The following is an 18219-nucleotide window of genomic DNA, read 5'->3' on the forward strand; positions in this document are numbered from 1 at the left end:
CCCTCTCAACAGCTTTGCATTCCCCAGGGGTCCGTGCAAGAGCTTCTGCTTCCTGTGTTCAGGCTACAGGACACAAGAAGATTTTTCTTAGAACAACCTACCACCTACTTCCCTCTGCAGCTTCTAATCTTTGGCTCTCATGCCTTGTTGGATGTGACAGCCACAGAAAGCAAGCTTCTCTTCTAGACTGGGAAACTCCACCCAGCTCTTGTTGGGAGAAGTCAGCCCCTAGCCTTGATAGTCCTAAATCCACCATTCCTATGTAGAATCTTCTGAGGTGAGGTGGCAAGAGGAGAAGGGTTCCTGGTGGGTCCTTCTCAACTCCTCTCTTTATGAGCTTCCCATAGTTTTTTCTCTTCCCTTGTGATGGGTATTTGCCTTACACCACGGCTTAATGAAAATACTACCTCCCAGCCCTCCAAACCCGACTACTGCCAAATATTTTTATTGAGTTATGATCGACATATAGCAATCTGTGCGAGTTTAAGGTGCACACGTGTTGGCTTGATAACCACATATATTGAGAAGTGATTACCGCCATAGTATCCACTAACATCTTTGCACCTCACATAATTACCATTCCTTTTTGTGTGAAGGTATTTAAGACGTACTCGTAGCAGCTAACCAGGCATTGCTGGTATTGTTTTGTTTTTAAATGCTCATTTATTTTTGGGAGAGTGTGGACACGTGTGTGTGTGAGCAGGGGAGGGGCAGAGAGAGAGGATCCAAGGTGGGCTCTGTGCTGTCAGCAGAGAGATGGATACGGGGCTCGGACTCAGACTCACGAACCCACATCTGAGCTGAAGCTGGACACTTGCTTAACTGACGGAATCACCCAGGTGCCCCTGTAATACAGTATTGTTACCTAGAGTCACCATACTACATAGGAGATCCCCAAACTCATTCATCTTATACGGTTTTCTTTCAAGACTATCGTCTTGTGGGGAACCCGAACATCCAGTTTGGTAATTAAAACCTGAACGTTACTGTTTTGCTTTCAGTGTGTGTCTGCTGCTAAGACACCTTAACTTTTTCCTGAACAAGATGAAATCCTTTGGCAGAATGTGTTGGGGGAGTGGGTTCACATCCGTGTAAGTGGAAATATATTTCCAAAAGGGTCACATTAATTTAAAAAAAAATCATCATTATTATTGATTCCAGAAAGCCCTTGGCTAGTGAGGAAGTCATTGTATTAATCTCCACAGCTTGGGGACCTAGCCCAGGCTCGATACAGTGCAGGCAAGTTGGGTAGATAAATAAAAGAATGAATGTGTGCCCCACATAGAGAATGTGAGAGATGTTATAGTCGAGGCATGTACAAGGAATTTGTAAGTGGGAATTCAAAAGGCCTAATATTTGAGAAAACTAGGCACTATTGAGATTAAAAATGCATAAACACAGGGATGTTAACTTTGCGATAGTTCATCAGAGCACACACTTATGATATTTGTGCTTTTCTCCTATCATACTTGATAAAACATTATAAAAATGCATATACACTTTGGGGTGCCTGGGTGGCTCAGTTGGTTAAACGTCTGACTTTGGCTCAGGTCATGATCTCACGGTTTGGGAGTTCGAGCTCCACATCGGGCTCCGTGCTGGCAGCTCAGAGCCTGGAGTCTGCTTCAGATTCTGTGTCTCCCTCTCTCTCTGCCCCTCACTCACTCACATTCTCTCTGTCTCTGTCTCTCTCTCTCTCTCTCTCTCTGTCTCTGTCTCTCTCTCTCTCTCTCAAAAATAAACATTAAAAAACTTTAAATGCATATACACTTTGACACAGCAGTTCCTAATCCAGAAATTTATTCCAAAGAGATATTCATACAACGTACAGAGATACCTCACCATAGACTCTGGGATGTGCACTTATGCTCTTCTGGTAACAACTTGGAATAAACAATGTTTACACAAGGGGACTAGTTGGATACAATGTTGTGTTTGTTAGAGTAACCCTAGCTACTGTAACAAACCCAAAACTGTCCGTGGCTTAATACAAAGAAATTTAATTTTTGTTTGTTTAAGAATCCAATATGGGGCACCTGGGTGCCTCAGTGGATTAAGCCTCCGACTCTGGCTCAGGTCATGATCTCATGGTTCGTGGGTTCGAGCCCTGCGTCAGGCTCTGTGCTGACAGCTCAGAGCCTGGAACCTGCTTCGGATTCTGTGTCTCCCTCTCCTTGCCCCTCCCCTGCTCATGCTCTGTCTCTCTCTCCTTTAAAAATAAATAAACATAAAAAAATTTTTTTTTAAAGAATCCAGTGCAAATATTTCTGGTCAGTGGGTGGCTTTCCTCCAAGCTGTAATTCAGAGACCCAGACTCCTTCTGCCTTGTGGCTCAGCCACACTAAGGTCTTAGAATCTTTTGCAGACTGTGGAAGGAGCAAAAAGGAACAATGGAAATGCACACCCACTTTATAAAAACCCAGCTCTGGCAATGATGCATACTATATTTGTTCACGGTCATATGACGATGCCTGGACACGAGGTGAGCTGGGAAATGTAGTTGGTGGTTGGGCCGCTGTCACTGCAGTGACAGTTCCGTACCTTGGAAAGGAGAGTGTGGAGCATCTGCTTGATGTTTAGCCACCAAGCCACCTGTGGCGCAGTTACAGCCCATGGACACAGTGCAAAATACACAGCTGTTCAAAAGCATGAGTCGGGTCTGTATGGACTGACTTGGAAAGTTGACCCCAACATATTCTTCTCCCAATTTTTATTATAGAAACATTTAAAGCTTCAAAGGTAGGGGAAATAGTAAAACAAACCCCCACGTACCCATCACCCAGCTCCCGTACGTGACAAATCTTGCTTCTCTTGGTTTGCGAGACCTACCCTAAGCGAAAAAGCAAGTAATCATACAACAGCATTGTCCCCATGAACCGTGAGATGATCATGACCTGAGCTGAGGTTGGACGCTTAACTGACTGAGCCACCCAGGCGCCCCAAGGTTTTCCTTTGCAAGCAATTATTGCCTTCTTAGAAAAAGATGTAAACAAAACAAAAATGTACCAAAATTAGGGTTGCCGTCTCTTTTGGCCAGTGTCTGTAGAAGCAGAGCCTGATGAGAGGATTCTTGTGTGAGTGATTTCTTGAAGGAGGGCTGTCTGGAGACACTTGCAGGGCAGCGAGGGAAGCAGGGCAGAGCAGAGCCAGAGCCACACGGAAGGTGTTTTGGGAGTGCCTTGGCCACAGCCTGCTCCCACAGGCAGCCCTGCAGGGTGAAGTGCACCCCAGAGGGTCACCTGTTCAGAGGCACAGGGGAGGCTTGCTGTCACACTCCAGCATCTGTCTGCTGGTCATTGCCTCCGAGCCCGTGAAACAGCTGGGGGATAGGTATGCCAACCCAGTAACGCAGATGGGGGGGGTTCCAAGAGCGGCCACTGTCCTACGCCCTCCTGACCTGGCAAGATAGGAAGAAGTCACGTGCTGATGTAGGTGAATGCCCAGGAAGAGACTGGGTTTTCCCCTTCACGTACCTACTGCTGCTTTTGTAACTTGCCTCTGAATCACTGTCATTCACAGAAATACAGACACTGGCTGGCTCACGGCCACTTTCAAAGGGAGCCGATGGCTTCTTGTTCCTCTGCCTGCAGGCTGGGTGGCAGGGCACGCGTGTTGTAAGAGACTCCCCCAGACGGAAGGCAATTAGACCTTGGGCAAGCACCGCCAGGTCTCAGTTTTGTCATCTGATGAATGGGTATGGCGACGACCCTCACCCAATGTAATGGGATGGTTGTGAGGGTTCAGCTCCATGCGCGATCGTTAAGAGGTAGGCTCTGGGGTCACATTTCCTGGGATCGAGTCTTGGTTCCGGCACTCGGGTATCGCAGTAAATCCCCTGAGACTTCAGTTTCCATGAAAATGGGGCTGGGGGTGGTGAATACGACTGGGTTTCGATGAGTGTTAATTGGTACCTGGAACATAGCAGGTGCTGAACTATGTCAGCCCTCCCTCTTCTCAGGGAAACACGAATTATCTGGTTCTGACTGGCTGGGCCAAAGCTGGTAGACAGTGAGCAGAGGCACAGTCAGGGCAACGACCAGGATCCCTGGACACACTGTCAAACTTCTTTCAATTTGTTCTACCTATTCTTTTTTTGCCTTCTGTGACCCAGGGGAGGCTACACAAATTCTCTTGGGCATCAGTTTGCACATCTGTAGAATGGAGTCCTAATGTGTACCTTCAGGTAGGGCGACCAACTGTCCTGGCTTGCCTCAGACCAGGAAAGGGGTTCCTGGGACTCTGGACTTTGAGCGCTAACAGCAGGAAAGTTCCCCCACCTGGAAGGAGTATCGTGGGGTCTGCAGAAAATGCACGGAAGGGGCCTGGTGCTCGGGAGGCACCAAGGAAACAAAAGCTCTAGTTATATTTTTGAAAGTCTTTTTGCCGCTTGGAGTCTCATTTCACGCTTGGGTCGATTAAGTGATCGTCTGTTAAGTTGTTGTGTTCATGACTGAGGAGCACGTATCTGTCTCAGGTAGATTTTTGGAGGGGCCTCTTCTCTGGTCTCCTGGCTTCTTGGCTTTGCAGAGGCCAGCAGAGGACCCGAGTCAGGTCCTGCCCTCCTCTGCCCACAGCCTTCCAGGGCTCTCACCTCCCTGGGATAAAAGCCCAAGTCCTCCCTGAGGCCCCCAAGTCACTGTAGGACCTGCCTCGTTCCCACCCTGCCCTGCCCTCATCCCTCACTCCCCCTCACTCGCTCCCCTCCAGCCATACACACCTCCTGACTGTTCCTCCAATACCCCAGGCCCAGTCCTGCCCCAGGACCTTTGCATGAGCTGTGCCCTCTGTTTGGGATGTTCTTGCCCTACATAAACACATGGTTCCCTCCCTCCCTTCTCTATTTTCAGCTCATGTGTCATCTTCTCAGTGACTACCCTAGTTTTGACATCGTATCCCTTGCCCTCACCTCTCCAGATGATCAGCTCAGTGGCAGGTGAGGAATTTTGTGCGTCTTGTCCCACACAAAGGCTTAATACATAATGCCTAGAATAGTGCCTGACATACAGCAGGTGGCTTGCATTTGTCAGAGTTGTCCAGAGAAGCAGAAACAATACGATGGATGCAAATAGGTAAAGATCCATTATAAGGAATTGGTTCATGCGACTAGGGAGGCTGGCAAGTCCCACAACCTTCGGGGTGATGTGCACAAGTCCCGAGCCCGGAGAACATTTGGGAAGCTGAGCAAAGGTGAGCACGGCTGACGGGACAAGGCAGGAGATGAGCTGGGGAGGCTGCCAGATGCCCAGTCACCTGGGCTGTGATTCTGGTTTAGGGCGGGTTTGCGTTGTGAGCAATTGAGCCAGAGGAAGAGGGTAATGGGAAGTTCAGATGAGAGACCGCAAGTGATAATGCGCCGGAAGTCTGCAAAGGACAATGTTGCCTCTACAGATGAAAGAGGAAGCTGTTAGTAAGAAAAGAGATACAATTGAGGGGCCGTGCAGGGAAGGGGCGTAAACAAGGCACGTTGCAGGAAGCGAAGAGCCTGACTGAACCATCGCTCGAAGTTGGGGGGGCCCTTTACAAAGCGTTTCCCCACCCTACAGATCAATCGGTGTTGGCATTACCTTCCACTCCTCTCTTTCACATCCTGCATCCAACGCACTGGCAAGTCCTGCTGACATCACCTCTGAGCAAACCCCAAATCTCATGCTGCTTCTGCTCTCAGCCGGGTTGCACCCACCACCCTCGCTCACCTGGACAGGCGCGGTGACTCCTCCCTGGCCATCCTGCCTCTGCCCCTCTACCGTTCATCTTCCGACCAGAGGATCCTGTTAAAACCTCAGTCGTGCCATGTGCTGTCTGTGCTCAGACTCCGCCATGGCTCCCGTCGCTCTCTGATAGAAAGCTGGGGTGTGACAGTCGTCTAGCCCATCTTAGCCGACCTGGCTGTGTCCACGCCTCCCCTTTCCCCCTGCGCACTCTGCTCAAACCACGCCGACCTCCCTGTAATTCCACAAAATCACCAGCTGTGGTCCTGCCCCTGGGTCCTTCGTGCATTTGCGGTTTCCTCTGCCCTAAGCACCTTCGTACGTATCTTACTCACCTCCCCCTGGCCTTTGTTCCAGTGTTACTTTCTTCGTTGTTGAGCACCGACTGTGTGCCAGGCGCTGTTGTAGTCACTCAGCACACGGCAGTGAAGGAGACAGACATAAATCCCTGCCTTCCAGGAGCTCAAAGTCCATCAGGGAAACGGATTTAAAAGAACCAATTACAAAGGTTTTTTTTCAAAGAATGGTCGTAGAAATTGCCTGAACATTGATTCCATTTCCAGCCAGATCTACCTCTTCTTGGGTGGCAGCAGTGAAAATCACTCACTTCAGGTTTTGACAGGCCCAGGGATGCCAGTCACCAGCGGTGTGTCCTTGAACAAGTTACTTAACCTCACTGAGACTCAGTTTTCCACATCTGTATAATGGGAATTGTATTAGTTTCCTATGGCAGCTATGACAAATTACCACAAACTTTATCTTACAGATCTGGAGGTCAGAAGTCCAAAATGGGTCCCAGTTGGCTAAGATCAAGGTGTGAGCAGGGATGAGTTCCATTCTGGGGGTTCTAGAGGAGACTGTGTCTTTTTGCCTTTTCCAGCTTCTGGAGGCCACTTGGATTCCTTGGCTTGGGTCCCTCTTCCTCCATCTTCAAAGCTGGCGATGACTGGCCAAGTCTTTCTCATATTGTGTCACTTTGCCTCTCTTGGCTTCATCTTTCCGTTTTAAGGACCTTGGTGATTACATTGACCCCATCTGGATAATCCAGAGTTTCCTCTTCATCTCAGGATCAGCTAATTCCATTGGAATCCTTAGTTCTCTCTTGCCACATAGCATAGGTTCTGGGGATTAAGACGTGGTCATCTCTGAGGGCGCCTGTGTGACCCACTGTGTGAGTTGGTTGGATGTCCAACTTCAGCTTAGGTCATGATGTCACGGTTCATTAGTTTGAGCCCCACATCAGGCTCTCTGCTGTCAGTGTCGAGCCTGCTTCAGATCCTCTGTCTCCCTCTCTCTATACCCTTCCTCTGCTCTCACTCTCTTTCTCTCTCTCTCTTAAAAATAGTAAATAAATGTTAAGGTCAGGCGTAGGGCAGGGTAAATATATGAGTCAGAAGCTAAAAAAATTTAGCAGTCAAAGGCTTTATTTGGGAACTAAGGTCTTGGGCGAGGTTCCGTGACTCAGGGAGAGAGAGAGAGGAGTAAGGGAAGTCGCACCCGGGTGGGGTGGGGTAGGGTTTTTAAGCTGCAACAGTTCCGGGTTTAGGTCTGGGTGGGCCTTTTTCACGCCAGGTTGTGCTGTCACTCGGTGATTGGTTGACTTTCAATTCATTCTGGCGCGCTGCCCAGGGCTTTCTGTTGGGAATTTTCCACTGGCAAGATGGCCGTGCCCTCCACTGTGGTTCCAGGGACATCCTGACAATAAGCATTTAAAAAAAGGATGTGGTCAGGGCACATGCACCCCAATATTGATAGCAGCACTATCAATAATAGTCAAATTACGGAAAGAGCCCAAATGTCCATTGACAGATGAATGGATAAAGTAGATGTGGTATATATACACAATGGAGTATTACTCGGCAATCAAAAAGAATGAAATCTTGCCATTTGCAACTATATGGATGGAACTAGAGGGTATTATGCTAAGCAAAATTAGTCAGAGAAAGACAAATATCATAGGACTTCACTCATGAGGACTTAAAGATACAAAGCAGATGAACATAAGGGAAGGGAAGCAAGAATAACATAAAAACAGGGAGGGGGCCAAAACATAAGAGACTTAAATATGGAGAACAAACAGAGGGTTGCTGGAGGGGTTGTGGGAGGGGATATGAGTTAAATAGGTAAAGGGCATTAAGGAATCTACTCCTGAAATCATTGTTGCACTAGATGCTAACTAACTTGGATGTATATTAAAAAAAATTAAATTAAATTTAAAAAAAGGGATGTGGTCATCTTTAGAGGGGCCATTATTCTGCTGACCACAGGAATGACACTATCGAATAAGTTTCTTCACAATCTCCTAGAAGCCTGCCTCCACCTCTGGCTTGTTGTTCTGGAGCTCACAGTGTGGTGGGGGAAATGACTACTAGAAAACTAACCATACAAATAAGCAACTATAATTATGACGTGTGTCATAAAGAAGGAGCACGAGAAGCATTGTGGGAGCACAGAGGACAGTGGAGGCTTTTTTGGGGGAAATGACACTTAAGCAAGACATGAAGAATGAGTAGGAGCTGGCCAGGCAAAGCAGAGGCAAAGGGTATAGAATGTGCAAAGGCCCTGTGGTGGGAAGTCTAGAAATGGAGAGTAACACAACATGTGGTTTAAAGATGTGGTTGGGTGTGGTCACTGGGGTTCTGTGGGTCCTGTTTAAGTGATTTGGATTTTAATTCTGAGTGCAACAGGGAGCACTGTAGGCAGAGGTGGGGGTAGATAATCAAATCTGCATTCAGAGGTGACTACTATGTGGAGAAGAGATTGCAGGGGACAACAGAGGACAAAGGGATGTAGAAGCCAGAGGAGGATCTATACCGAGAACAGCTGTGGCGATGGAGAAAAGTGGGTGCATATCAGATGCTATTTGGATAGAGAACCAACAGGGCTTGGGGACCCACTGAAAGTGAGGGTGAGGGCTAAACAGGTAAACTGAGGTACAGAGAGGTGAAATCACTTGTCCCAGAGCTGGACTGGCTAGGGTGTAGTTTTGACTGCTTCCATAGTAACCAAACAACAACTTAGACATTTATCTCTTAGAAGTTCATTCTTCTTGTAGATCTCTAACTTATAGATGGGACGGAGTGACCAGGCTGCCTGGTCTAGGAGATCATTCCACCTTGTTGCCTCTCCATTCCTTGGCGTGGTGGTTTCCCAAACCATCATCCTCAGGGTTAAGGGCAGATCAGCCCACTCTGCCCATGTTCCTGCCCAAGGGGAAGGGGACAGCCTGCTTATTCTTTTTTTTTTTTTTTTTTTACGTTTATTTTCGAGAGAGTGAGAGAGAAAGAAGCAGAGCACAAGCAGGGGAGGGGCAGAGAGAGGGAGACACAGAATCTGAAGCAGGCTCCAGGCTCTGAGCTGTTAGCACAGAGCTGTAAGATCATGATCTGAGCTGAAGTTGGACCCTCAACCGACTGAGCCACCAAGGTGCCCCAACGTGTTTATTCTTCTCAAGAACATGGCCAAATGATGCCCATATCACTTCCACGCACATGCCCATGGGCAGAACTGAGTCACATGAGCTGCAGGAGACCCTGGGAATGCAATCTTTAACAGGATGGTTGTGTTACTAAAAGCTGCCATTCTCCGCTTGGAGGTTCACTGCTGGAGCTTTACCCAGGTCTTCTGTGCTCCAAAGGCTGAAATTTTGACTCTCAAACACTTCTGTCTAGAGCCCTGATGCTCCTGGTGCTCCTGGTCCAAGGACCAGCAGCATCAGCATCATTCAGGGGCTTGTGAAAAGTACAAACTCTCGGGCTCCTTCCTAGACCTGCAGAATCAGCATCTTCTTTTTCCAGATCCAGGATGTAGGTGAGGCAGCTGCTCTTGGTCCGAGGACCACACATGGAGTAGCCAAGTGTCAACACCGGTGCTTCTCACACTCTCACGTGCACCCAGATGGCCCAGGGGTCTTGCTAAAATGCAGGTTCTGGTTCATCAGTTTTGGGGCAGGGGCCCGAGATGCTGCATTTCCATCAAACTCCCAGGCAGTGTTGATGCTCCTGGCCCGGGAACTACACTTGGAACAGGAGGAGTCTAGGGTCTACAAGGTCCTTGACATGCTGAGTAGTTTCTCAGGACTGTTGTAACAGGTTATCACAAACCAGGGGGCTCAAAACAACAGAAATCTATTGTCTCACCATTCTGGGGGCCAGAAGTCTGAATCAAGGTGTCCATGGAGCCATGCTTTCTCTGAAGGCTCTAAGGGAGAGTTTGTTCTGTGCCTCTTTCCCAGCTTCTGGGGTGGCTGGCAATCCTTGGTATTGCTTAGTTTGAAGGCGGATCACTCCAGTGTCTGCCTCTGTTGCCATGTCGTGTTTTCCCTGAGCCTGTCTGTGCCTCTCTTCTCCTCTTCTTGTAAGTACACCAATCCTATCAGATTACAGACCACCCAGCTCCAATAGGATCTCACGCTCTCTTGGGTCTTAATTACATTTTCAGAGACCCTATCTCCAAATAAGGTCACATTCTCAGGGACCAGGATTTAGGGCTTCAGCACATTTTTTTGGGGGGAGGGAGGGTACATGTCAGCCCACAACAGTCCCCTTCACCCTTTCATGCTGGCTGTCCCTGATGCCCGCCCCAGGGCTCTAACCCACACCCTTCCTTCTGCGCTGCCCAGGTGTGAATGAATGTGACGATACCACCGTGTGCCCAGCTTATGCAACCTGCACCAACACTTTGGACAGCTACTACTGCACTTGCAAAGGAGGCTTTCTGTCAAGCAATGGACTGATGCGGTTCCGGGGCCCAGGAGTAACATGCAAAGGTGAGCACCCCCTCCTTAAAACCCTCCGCCATTTTGCAGGATAGTCAGGAGGAAGCTGGCTGGCTGGGGAATGGATGTAGGCACGTTTTCTGTGTCCCAAACATTGTTATCCCCCTCTCTCCTGCCCTGCCTCTATTTATCTTTCTTTTTCTATGACGACGAGGATTCCTGCTCACTAAAAATCCCAACCATTTGGAATGAGCATAAGGATGAAAATAAAAGTAAACATCGTGCCATTTGTCAATATCCAGAATGAACCACTGATTTCATTTTGGGAAATCTTTTGGTTGTCTCTCCATGAAGGAAACAAGAACTTTTAACATTCGCTCAGTACCAGGCCCCCAGTGAAGGGATTTATGTGCATTTTTACATTAAATTGAGTGTAGGCATCCTGATGATCTCCACTGTACAGATGAGGACACTGAAGCTTGGAGTGCTGGAATGAGCTGTTCACGGCTGTGTAGTTGGACTGGCCTCCAAACCAAGTCTTTCCAACTCTCACAGCAGTTTCTGAACCAAGTCAACTCTTTGCCACACTCTAGTTGTGCCATGTTGGGGAAACGTATTTACCCTCTCTAGGCCTCAATGTTTCCATCTGCCGAATGAGCGTATAAGAGTACCGACCTCCAAGGATAGTTGGGAAAATTAAGTGCAATGAAGTACGTAGTGTGCTAGGCACATGTATGCTCCCAAGAGCTACTGCCTACATATGTAATGTAAATTGAAATAATCCCCAGAGTGAGTGACATTCTGTGTCTCTATTTCTTGTGTTTAAACCCAATTCTCCCCTTGACAGTCAAGATCTGATTGTACCTCTGCCTAAGACCAGGGATCATTGAACTTTTTAATGCAAAAGGCCAAGAGTAAATATTTTGGAGGTTGCAAGCTGTGTGATCTCTGGCATGACTACTCAATACTCCAGTTGTACTGCGAAATCAGTCAAAGATGATACACAAATGATTGGATGTGTTTGTTGCAATAAAACTTTATTTATACCAACACGTGGTGGGCGGGATTTGGCCCATGAGCTCTAGTTCACTGGGTGCTGAATAAGGTTATTCATTTCTATTGTTATGGTATCCAGGGAGCCCTCAAATCCTTCTTTCTCTTTGAGTTACAGCTCATGGGTCATTTGGCAAGCTACAGTAGTCCTGATAGACCCCGGTTTTTCATTTTGGGTTGAAATCAATATTCCCCATCTAGAGGATAATGGATACTACAGCAAGGATTTCATCCCCTTTATGCCTTTGTCTCCAGTTTGGTGCCTAAGACATTGTGAGTATTCGATAGGTATTTGTTGAAGGAAGGAGCACATTACCTTATTCTTTATGTCAACTCCAGTTTTCATCATCAGTTATCAGTTGTTTCTAATGTTTTACTACCTCAAACAAAGGTGGAGTGAACATTCCTGTGATCTGATCTTGATGTCCAGGAGCAGCTCCAGATTTCTGTCTAGAAGTACAGTTTTCTGGGAGGAGGTGTAAGAGACGTGCCTTGAGGCTGTGTTTGCATGACAAGTACATAGCAAGTGTTTAGGCGACGTGACCAGGGCTGGAGGAGACTTGAGCTGGGCCTCCCCATGGCACCATGACAACTCAATTTTATGGGTCCCTCAACTCCTTTGCAAGTAATTCTTCATTATCTATTCCTGGGGAGATACTTAACTACATCAAACTTAGACATCAAAACTGAATGTGTCAAAAAGAATGACAGTCATTTATTTTGTTCATGAATGTATCTGCCATTTGAGTTGAGTTCAGTGAGTATGGCTGGCCTCTGTTCTGTGCAGTCTCAGCTGAGTTGGCTTAAGTGGGGGCTAGAGGATCCACTTTAAAGGCAGCATACGCACAAGGCTGGCATCTGCTGCTGGCCGTGGGCTGGCTGCTCCACCAGGGCTGTGGGCTGGAGGTCTTGGTTCTTCTGCAGGTCAGCTGCTTTTTCATGGCTGGTTGGGCTTCCTCACATATGGCAGCTAAGCCCCAAGAATGAGCATCTCAAGAGAACAGGGAGGGGGTGCATGGTATCTTTATGACCTAGTACCACTCCCAGAGTCCCAGCAGGCTCAGATTCATGAGAAGGGAATGTAGACGGCACTGCTTGCTGGAAGGAGTACAGGTTCACATAGAATGAAGGCCATATGGCATGGAAGATGTTGTTTCCACCATCCTTGAAAATACAATCTGATACACAAGATGAAGCAAATTAGCAAACTCTTTCTGTGTCCAGATATAGATGAATGTTCTCAAAGCCCCCAACCGTGTGGTGCCAACTCAGTCTGCAAAAACCTGCAGGGGAGATACAAGTGCAGCTGCTTGCCTGGTTTCTCTTCTCCCACTGGAAATGACTGGACCCCGGAAAAGCCGGGTCATTTCTCATGCACAGGTAATGCTCTCAGGCATGGGTCTTGGGTGGACAGCGACCACTAGTGGGCGGTGTCTCACCTGAGCCACAGTCTTTGGTCTGCTCACTCTCCTCCACTGCTCCTCAGACATCGATGAATGCCTCTCCGATGGGGTCTGCCCAGAGCATGCTGAGTGTGTCAACTCCTTGGGAAGCTACAATTGCAGCTGCCAGGTTGGATTCATCTCTCACAACTCGATCTGTGAAGGTATAGACGACCTGCTTTTCTTTATGTAGCTACTCAATTTTTAACAACCACCTCACTTGATGATGCTGTGAGATTAGAAACTATATTCTTCATTTTGGGGGTGAGAAAATTAAGGCTCAGACCATTGAAGTAACTTCCCCCAAAATACACGGCTACTAAGTAGAAGAGCCAGGATTGGAACTCCAGTCAAGGGTCTACTCTGAGTGCAGCAGTGGGTCAGACAATACTTGAGAGCAATGGCGGGGGGCGGGAGGGTGCTGTGTCCCATGAGCAATAACTTTCAAGGGGGATGCTGGAAATTCCCGGAAACATTTTTGATTGTCACAACTGGTGGTGGCGATGGGCTCCTCTTGTCTAGTGAGGAGAGGCCACAGATGCTGCTAAACACCTTACAATGCACAGAACAGCTTCCCTACAACCAAAAATAATCTGGTCCCAGATGTCTTTAGTTCTGGGACAGAGAAACTGCGTGATAGGGTGAGCTCAGACTCAAAATTCAGAACTATTTCCTATCATGTTTTTGGTTCAAGACCTCAGGGTTACCCTCAACCCCTACCCCATGCCTTACATACTAAATCAGTCATCATAGCTTGGGGAATTTACCTGCTAAATGCGTCTTGAATCTCTCCATTCTTCCTCATGCTTGGTTCGGGCTTCATCATTAGTTTAGCAGCATCCTCCCTGGGCCTGTCCTTCCTCCATGTTCTCCATGCTCGTTTGTAGGGAAGGTGACACCATCAAGCAAGGCATGGAGTGATCCAGCCCTTATCATATCCCCTGGGCTTGGAGTCAGAGATATTTGAGGTCCTCCCTGATTTTTCTGATACATTTGTAGCAGTAGCTATTGCTGAAAAACAGATCACCCTGAAAGTCAGTGGCTGGAGACAAGCATAATATACGTGGTTTCTGTTCTGTGCATTGGAAATTTAGGTTGGGCTCTGCTGGTCACTTGCTTGCGTCTGTACTGGGCTTGTTCGTGTGTCTGTGGTCAGCTGTGAGTCAGCTTGCTCATCTCGGCTGGGCTGCCTCGCGTGTCAGGGGCTCCTGTGGGATGATCCATCTCTCTTCCACCTTGTCTCTCCTTCTTCATTAGGTGAGTCTAGGGCTTGTTCATGTGGCAGAAGCAAGCGGCTTAAAGAATGAGCAGAAGCAAATAAGTCCCTAGAAATCTAAGACTTGGAACTGGCACGACATCATTTCTGCTGTGTTCTTTTGGCCAGTGAAAGTCATAGGCCAGATTCAAGCTGGATTCGAGGTGTGGGGAAACAAGCTCCCATCATAGAGGAGGAGTGGCAAAGTCACACTGCACCGCACCATCTGCATCCCATGGTGTGGGTGCAGGGAGGAGTAAAGGAGCACAGCCATTCTATGTTCATCTGTCTTGGAGCTATTCACCGCCCTCCACTTATATATTTTGGGTCAGAACTTATTCTCATGGCCAAGCCTAAGTGTAAGGGAGATGAGGAGTAAGGGGAGAACATGCACAGTGAATCTCTGTTTGCAGTCTCCTATTCTCATGTCTTCATCCGCTTTGTCTTGGGTTTTCATCTCCACTGACCAGACGTGGATGAATGTGCCGACCCCGCAACTTGCCCGGAGCACGCAACTTGTCACAACAGTCCTGGAAGCTACTCTTGTGTCTGCAACCTAGGATTTGAATCCAGCAGTGGAAACATGAGCTTGCAGGGCCCAGGAGACATATGTGAAGGTCGGTCGGAAGTGTTTGTTAGGGAACCTGGTCCAAGTCTGCATGCAAAGACAACAGTGGTGGGTGAGGGGTCAGGATGTCTGGGCTGAGCTCAAGGACCTCATCTGCTAAGCTGATGCCAAAAATTGCTCATCCATTCACTCATGCACTCATTCAACAAATACTTCCTGAGCACCTACTATATGCCAGGCACTCTTCTAGAGCTGGTGGATACAGCACCAAATAACATAGGCAAAACGATTTGTTCTCCTAGAACTCATCATCTAGGGTTAAGGGAGATAGAGAGCAAAATAAAGGCATGGCCATATGTGTGCCAGGAGTATCTGAAAGAAATAAAGATAAATAAGGCAGGAAAGGTGCATAGGCAGCACTGGGAGTAGGGGTCAACTTTTAGTAGAGTGAGTAGTAAGGAAAGGCCACACTGAAAAGTTGGTATTTGAGAAAAGATGTGAAGGATATGAGGGAGTGAGATATTGGGTATCTGGGGAAGGGTGTTCCAGGAGGAGGGAACCGCAGATACAAAGGTCTGGAGGCAGGTTCCCAGCCAAGGTGCTAAGCTCTTCCGGACATGTACTCATTGTCTGCCCAACAACCTGATGGTATTAGTGGTGTTTTATGCCCATTTCATAGATGAGGAACCTGAGCCTCCATCGCGGTAAAACAACTCTTCCATGGTCAAATAGCTAGGAAGTAGGGGAGTCAGGATCTGAACTGGCCATCATTGACTTGAGTCCAAATTTCCAGACTCTGACTCAAGACCACCTGGGAAGGTGTCATCTAAGAAGTCCAGAACCAGACTGAACCTGATTTTAAATCCTGGTGTGCCTTTCACAGGCTGTGTGACTCTGCACAATTGTAACGCCTCAGTTTCCTCATCAGAAAAGTGGAAGTAATGTTAGTGTGCACCTCACAGGGCTGCCGTGAGCATTCCTCGAGCAGGTGCATGTAAGGGATCTTCCTCAGTGTCTGTCACAAAAACTCAACATATTAGCAGTTAATTTTTTATTTTCGCTAACAAGTACTTACCTCATACTTGTTATTCTCCAGACTCTGCTCTGAGTCCTTCACAGATGACACCTTATTCAATGCTCCAAACAACCCTATGGGGGAAGAACTATTATTATCCTATCTGACAGATGCGGGCACTGAGACACACAGAGGTGAACTCTCTTGCCCAGTGCATTGTCAGCTCAGGGCCACCAGAACAAAACGCTGCAGACAGGGTGGTTTCAACATTGAGATCTATTTTCCCTCCATTGTGGAGGCTGGAAGTCTGAGACCACAGCTGGGTTCTGGAGAGGGCTGTCCTCCTTGCTTCCAGATGAGTGACTTCATTCTGGGGTCATGGACATGAGTTCTGATTTATCTCCCTCTTTTTATGCGTACTAATCCCATCTTTTTTAAAGTTTATTTAGTTGTTTTTGAGAGAAAGAGAGAGCTCACAGTAGGAGCAGAGAGGGAGAGAGAGAGTAAGAGAGTGAGAGAGAGAGTGGGAGAGAGAGCGAGAGAGAGAGAGAGAGAGAGAGAGAGAGAGAGAGAGAGAGAGAGAATCCCAAGCAGGCTCCACACTGACTATACAGAGCCAGATGCAGGGCTTGAACCCACCAGCTGTGAGATCATGACCTGAACAGAAACCAAGAGTTGTATGCTTAATTGACTGAGCCACCCAGATGCTCCAGGGCACGAATCCCATCTTAAGACCTCACCAACTTAATCATCTTGTGAACTCCTTTTGTCCAGATACCGTCTCACCGTGTGGGGGATGTAACGTATCAATCTGGGGCACATATTTCAGTCCACAGCACCCAGTAACACACAGTCTATAGGGCCAGAGCCAAGCTTTGAGCCCAGGCTGTCCATGCTTTGCACCTCTCCACTTGGATGCCTCTCAGTCATTATTATTATTACTGATAACATAGTATTTCTTAGGGGGAGGAATTGAGACTTATCAAGGAACGGGGGCCAGGGAGTTCAAGGCTGAGGGAGCAAACAGTGAGCCTTCCTGGACCTACAGGTAATCAGTGAATCTGGATCAGGAATTACTAAGGGGTTAGCAAGGAAAGTTGAGTTAGGTGAGCTTAGGTGGGTCCAAACTCTCAGAATCTCATGTGTTCTAAAGAGGAGTTTGGATTTTATCCCGAAGCGTGGAGAGCCTCATCAAAAGATTTGTGTGGATCACATCCTGGCTCTTTGCACTTCCTTTCAGCAGTGTTTAAGAGGGTGCGAGCAGAGCCAGGGAGACCCACTGGCTTTAGTCAGGATGGGGCTGTGCATTGCCATGGCCTCAGCATCCTTTATCCTTTTGACTCAGCCTAGTTTTCTGCTTAGATGTGGACGAATGTGCCAGGAACTCAACTCTTTGTGGCCTCAGCTCAGTGTGTACCAACACCCTGGGGGAATACCATTGCTCCTGCCTGCCTGGGTTCTTTTCACCTGTTGAGTGGACCCCTGAGAAACCAGAGGATTTCAGATGTACAGGTAATGCTCCCAGCCATGCTGAGGACTTTTAATGGATGTCAACGTACCCTGAAGAGAGTGGCTTACAAACAACCCTTTCTGCTTGCTCATGATCCTGTGGGTTGACTGCATGGTTTTGAAGGTGGGGGTGGGCACTATGATGGCACCAGGTCTAAAATGGCCTCACTTATATGGCTTGTAGTTGGTGCTTGGCTCTGGGTGGGAGCTCAGATAGGCCCTTCAGTTTTCCTCATGGGCCTGTCCACACCAAAATTTTGGATGGTTACTACTGCACTTGCAATGGAGGCTTTCTGGCCAACAATGGACCGATGCAGTTCAGGAACCCAGGAGTGACATGAAAAGTTGAGTACGCACCTCCGCAACACCCTCCGCCATTTTGTAGGATAATCAGGTGGAAGCTGGCTGGGCAGTGGATGTAGGTACTTTTTTTTGTCCCAAACGTAATTTTCTCTCCCTCTCCTTCCCTGACTTCTTTCCATTCTTTTTCCATAGTGACAATGATTCCTGTTCAATCAAAATTCTAACCTTTTGGAGCTGACATTAAGATGAAAATAGAAGTGAAAATCAATATCCAGAATTAACCACTGATTTCATTTTGGGAAATCTTTTGGTTGTCCCTCCATGAAGGAAACAAGAACTTTTAACATTCGCTGAGCACCAGGCCCCCAATGAAGGGATTTATGTGCATTTTTACATTAAATTGAGTGTAGGCATCCTGATGATCTCCACTGTACAGATGAGGACACTGAGGCTTGGAGTGCTGGAATGAGCTGTTCACGGCTGTGTGGTTGGGCTGGCCTCCAAACCAAGTCTTTCCAACTCTCACAGCAGTTTCTGAACCAAGTCAACCCTTTGCCACACTCTAGTTGTGCCGTGTTGGGGAAACGTATTTACCCTCTCTAGGCCTCAATGTTTCCATCTGCCGAATGAGCGTATAAGAGTACCGACC

At 47.7% G+C, this 18219-nt stretch overlaps 1 protein-coding gene across 10 annotated transcripts in view; it reads left to right on the plus strand.

Moving 5' to 3' along the window:
* Positions 1-18219, plus strand: part of ADGRE1 (adhesion G protein-coupled receptor E1) — an 88394-nt gene that overhangs the window by 7958 nt on the left and 62217 nt on the right. For 5 of the 10 annotated variants that reach the window (XM_081791451.1, XM_081791455.1, XM_081791447.1 and 2 more), the window contains exons 3-8: positions 4848-4933; positions 10330-10476; positions 12703-12858; positions 12929-13084; positions 14646-14792; positions 17121-17270. In XM_081791451.1, the coding sequence (XP_081647577.1) occupies positions 4848-4933; positions 10330-10476; positions 12703-12858; positions 12929-13084; positions 14646-14792; positions 17121-17270 (842 nt within the window). The remainder of the gene's footprint in view (positions 1-4847; positions 4934-10329; positions 10477-12702; positions 12859-12928; positions 13085-14645; positions 14793-17120; positions 17271-18219) is intronic. The other 5 variants (XM_081791453.1, XM_081791452.1, XM_078443475.2 and 2 more) reach the window with 4 other exon arrangements.

Source organism: Panthera onca, chromosome A2 (assembly GCF_046562875.1).
Source record: "Panthera onca isolate mPanOnc1 chromosome A2, mPanOnc1 haplotype 2, whole genome shotgun sequence".
Classification (NCBI taxonomy): Eukaryota; Metazoa; Chordata; class Mammalia; order Carnivora; family Felidae; genus Panthera; species Panthera onca.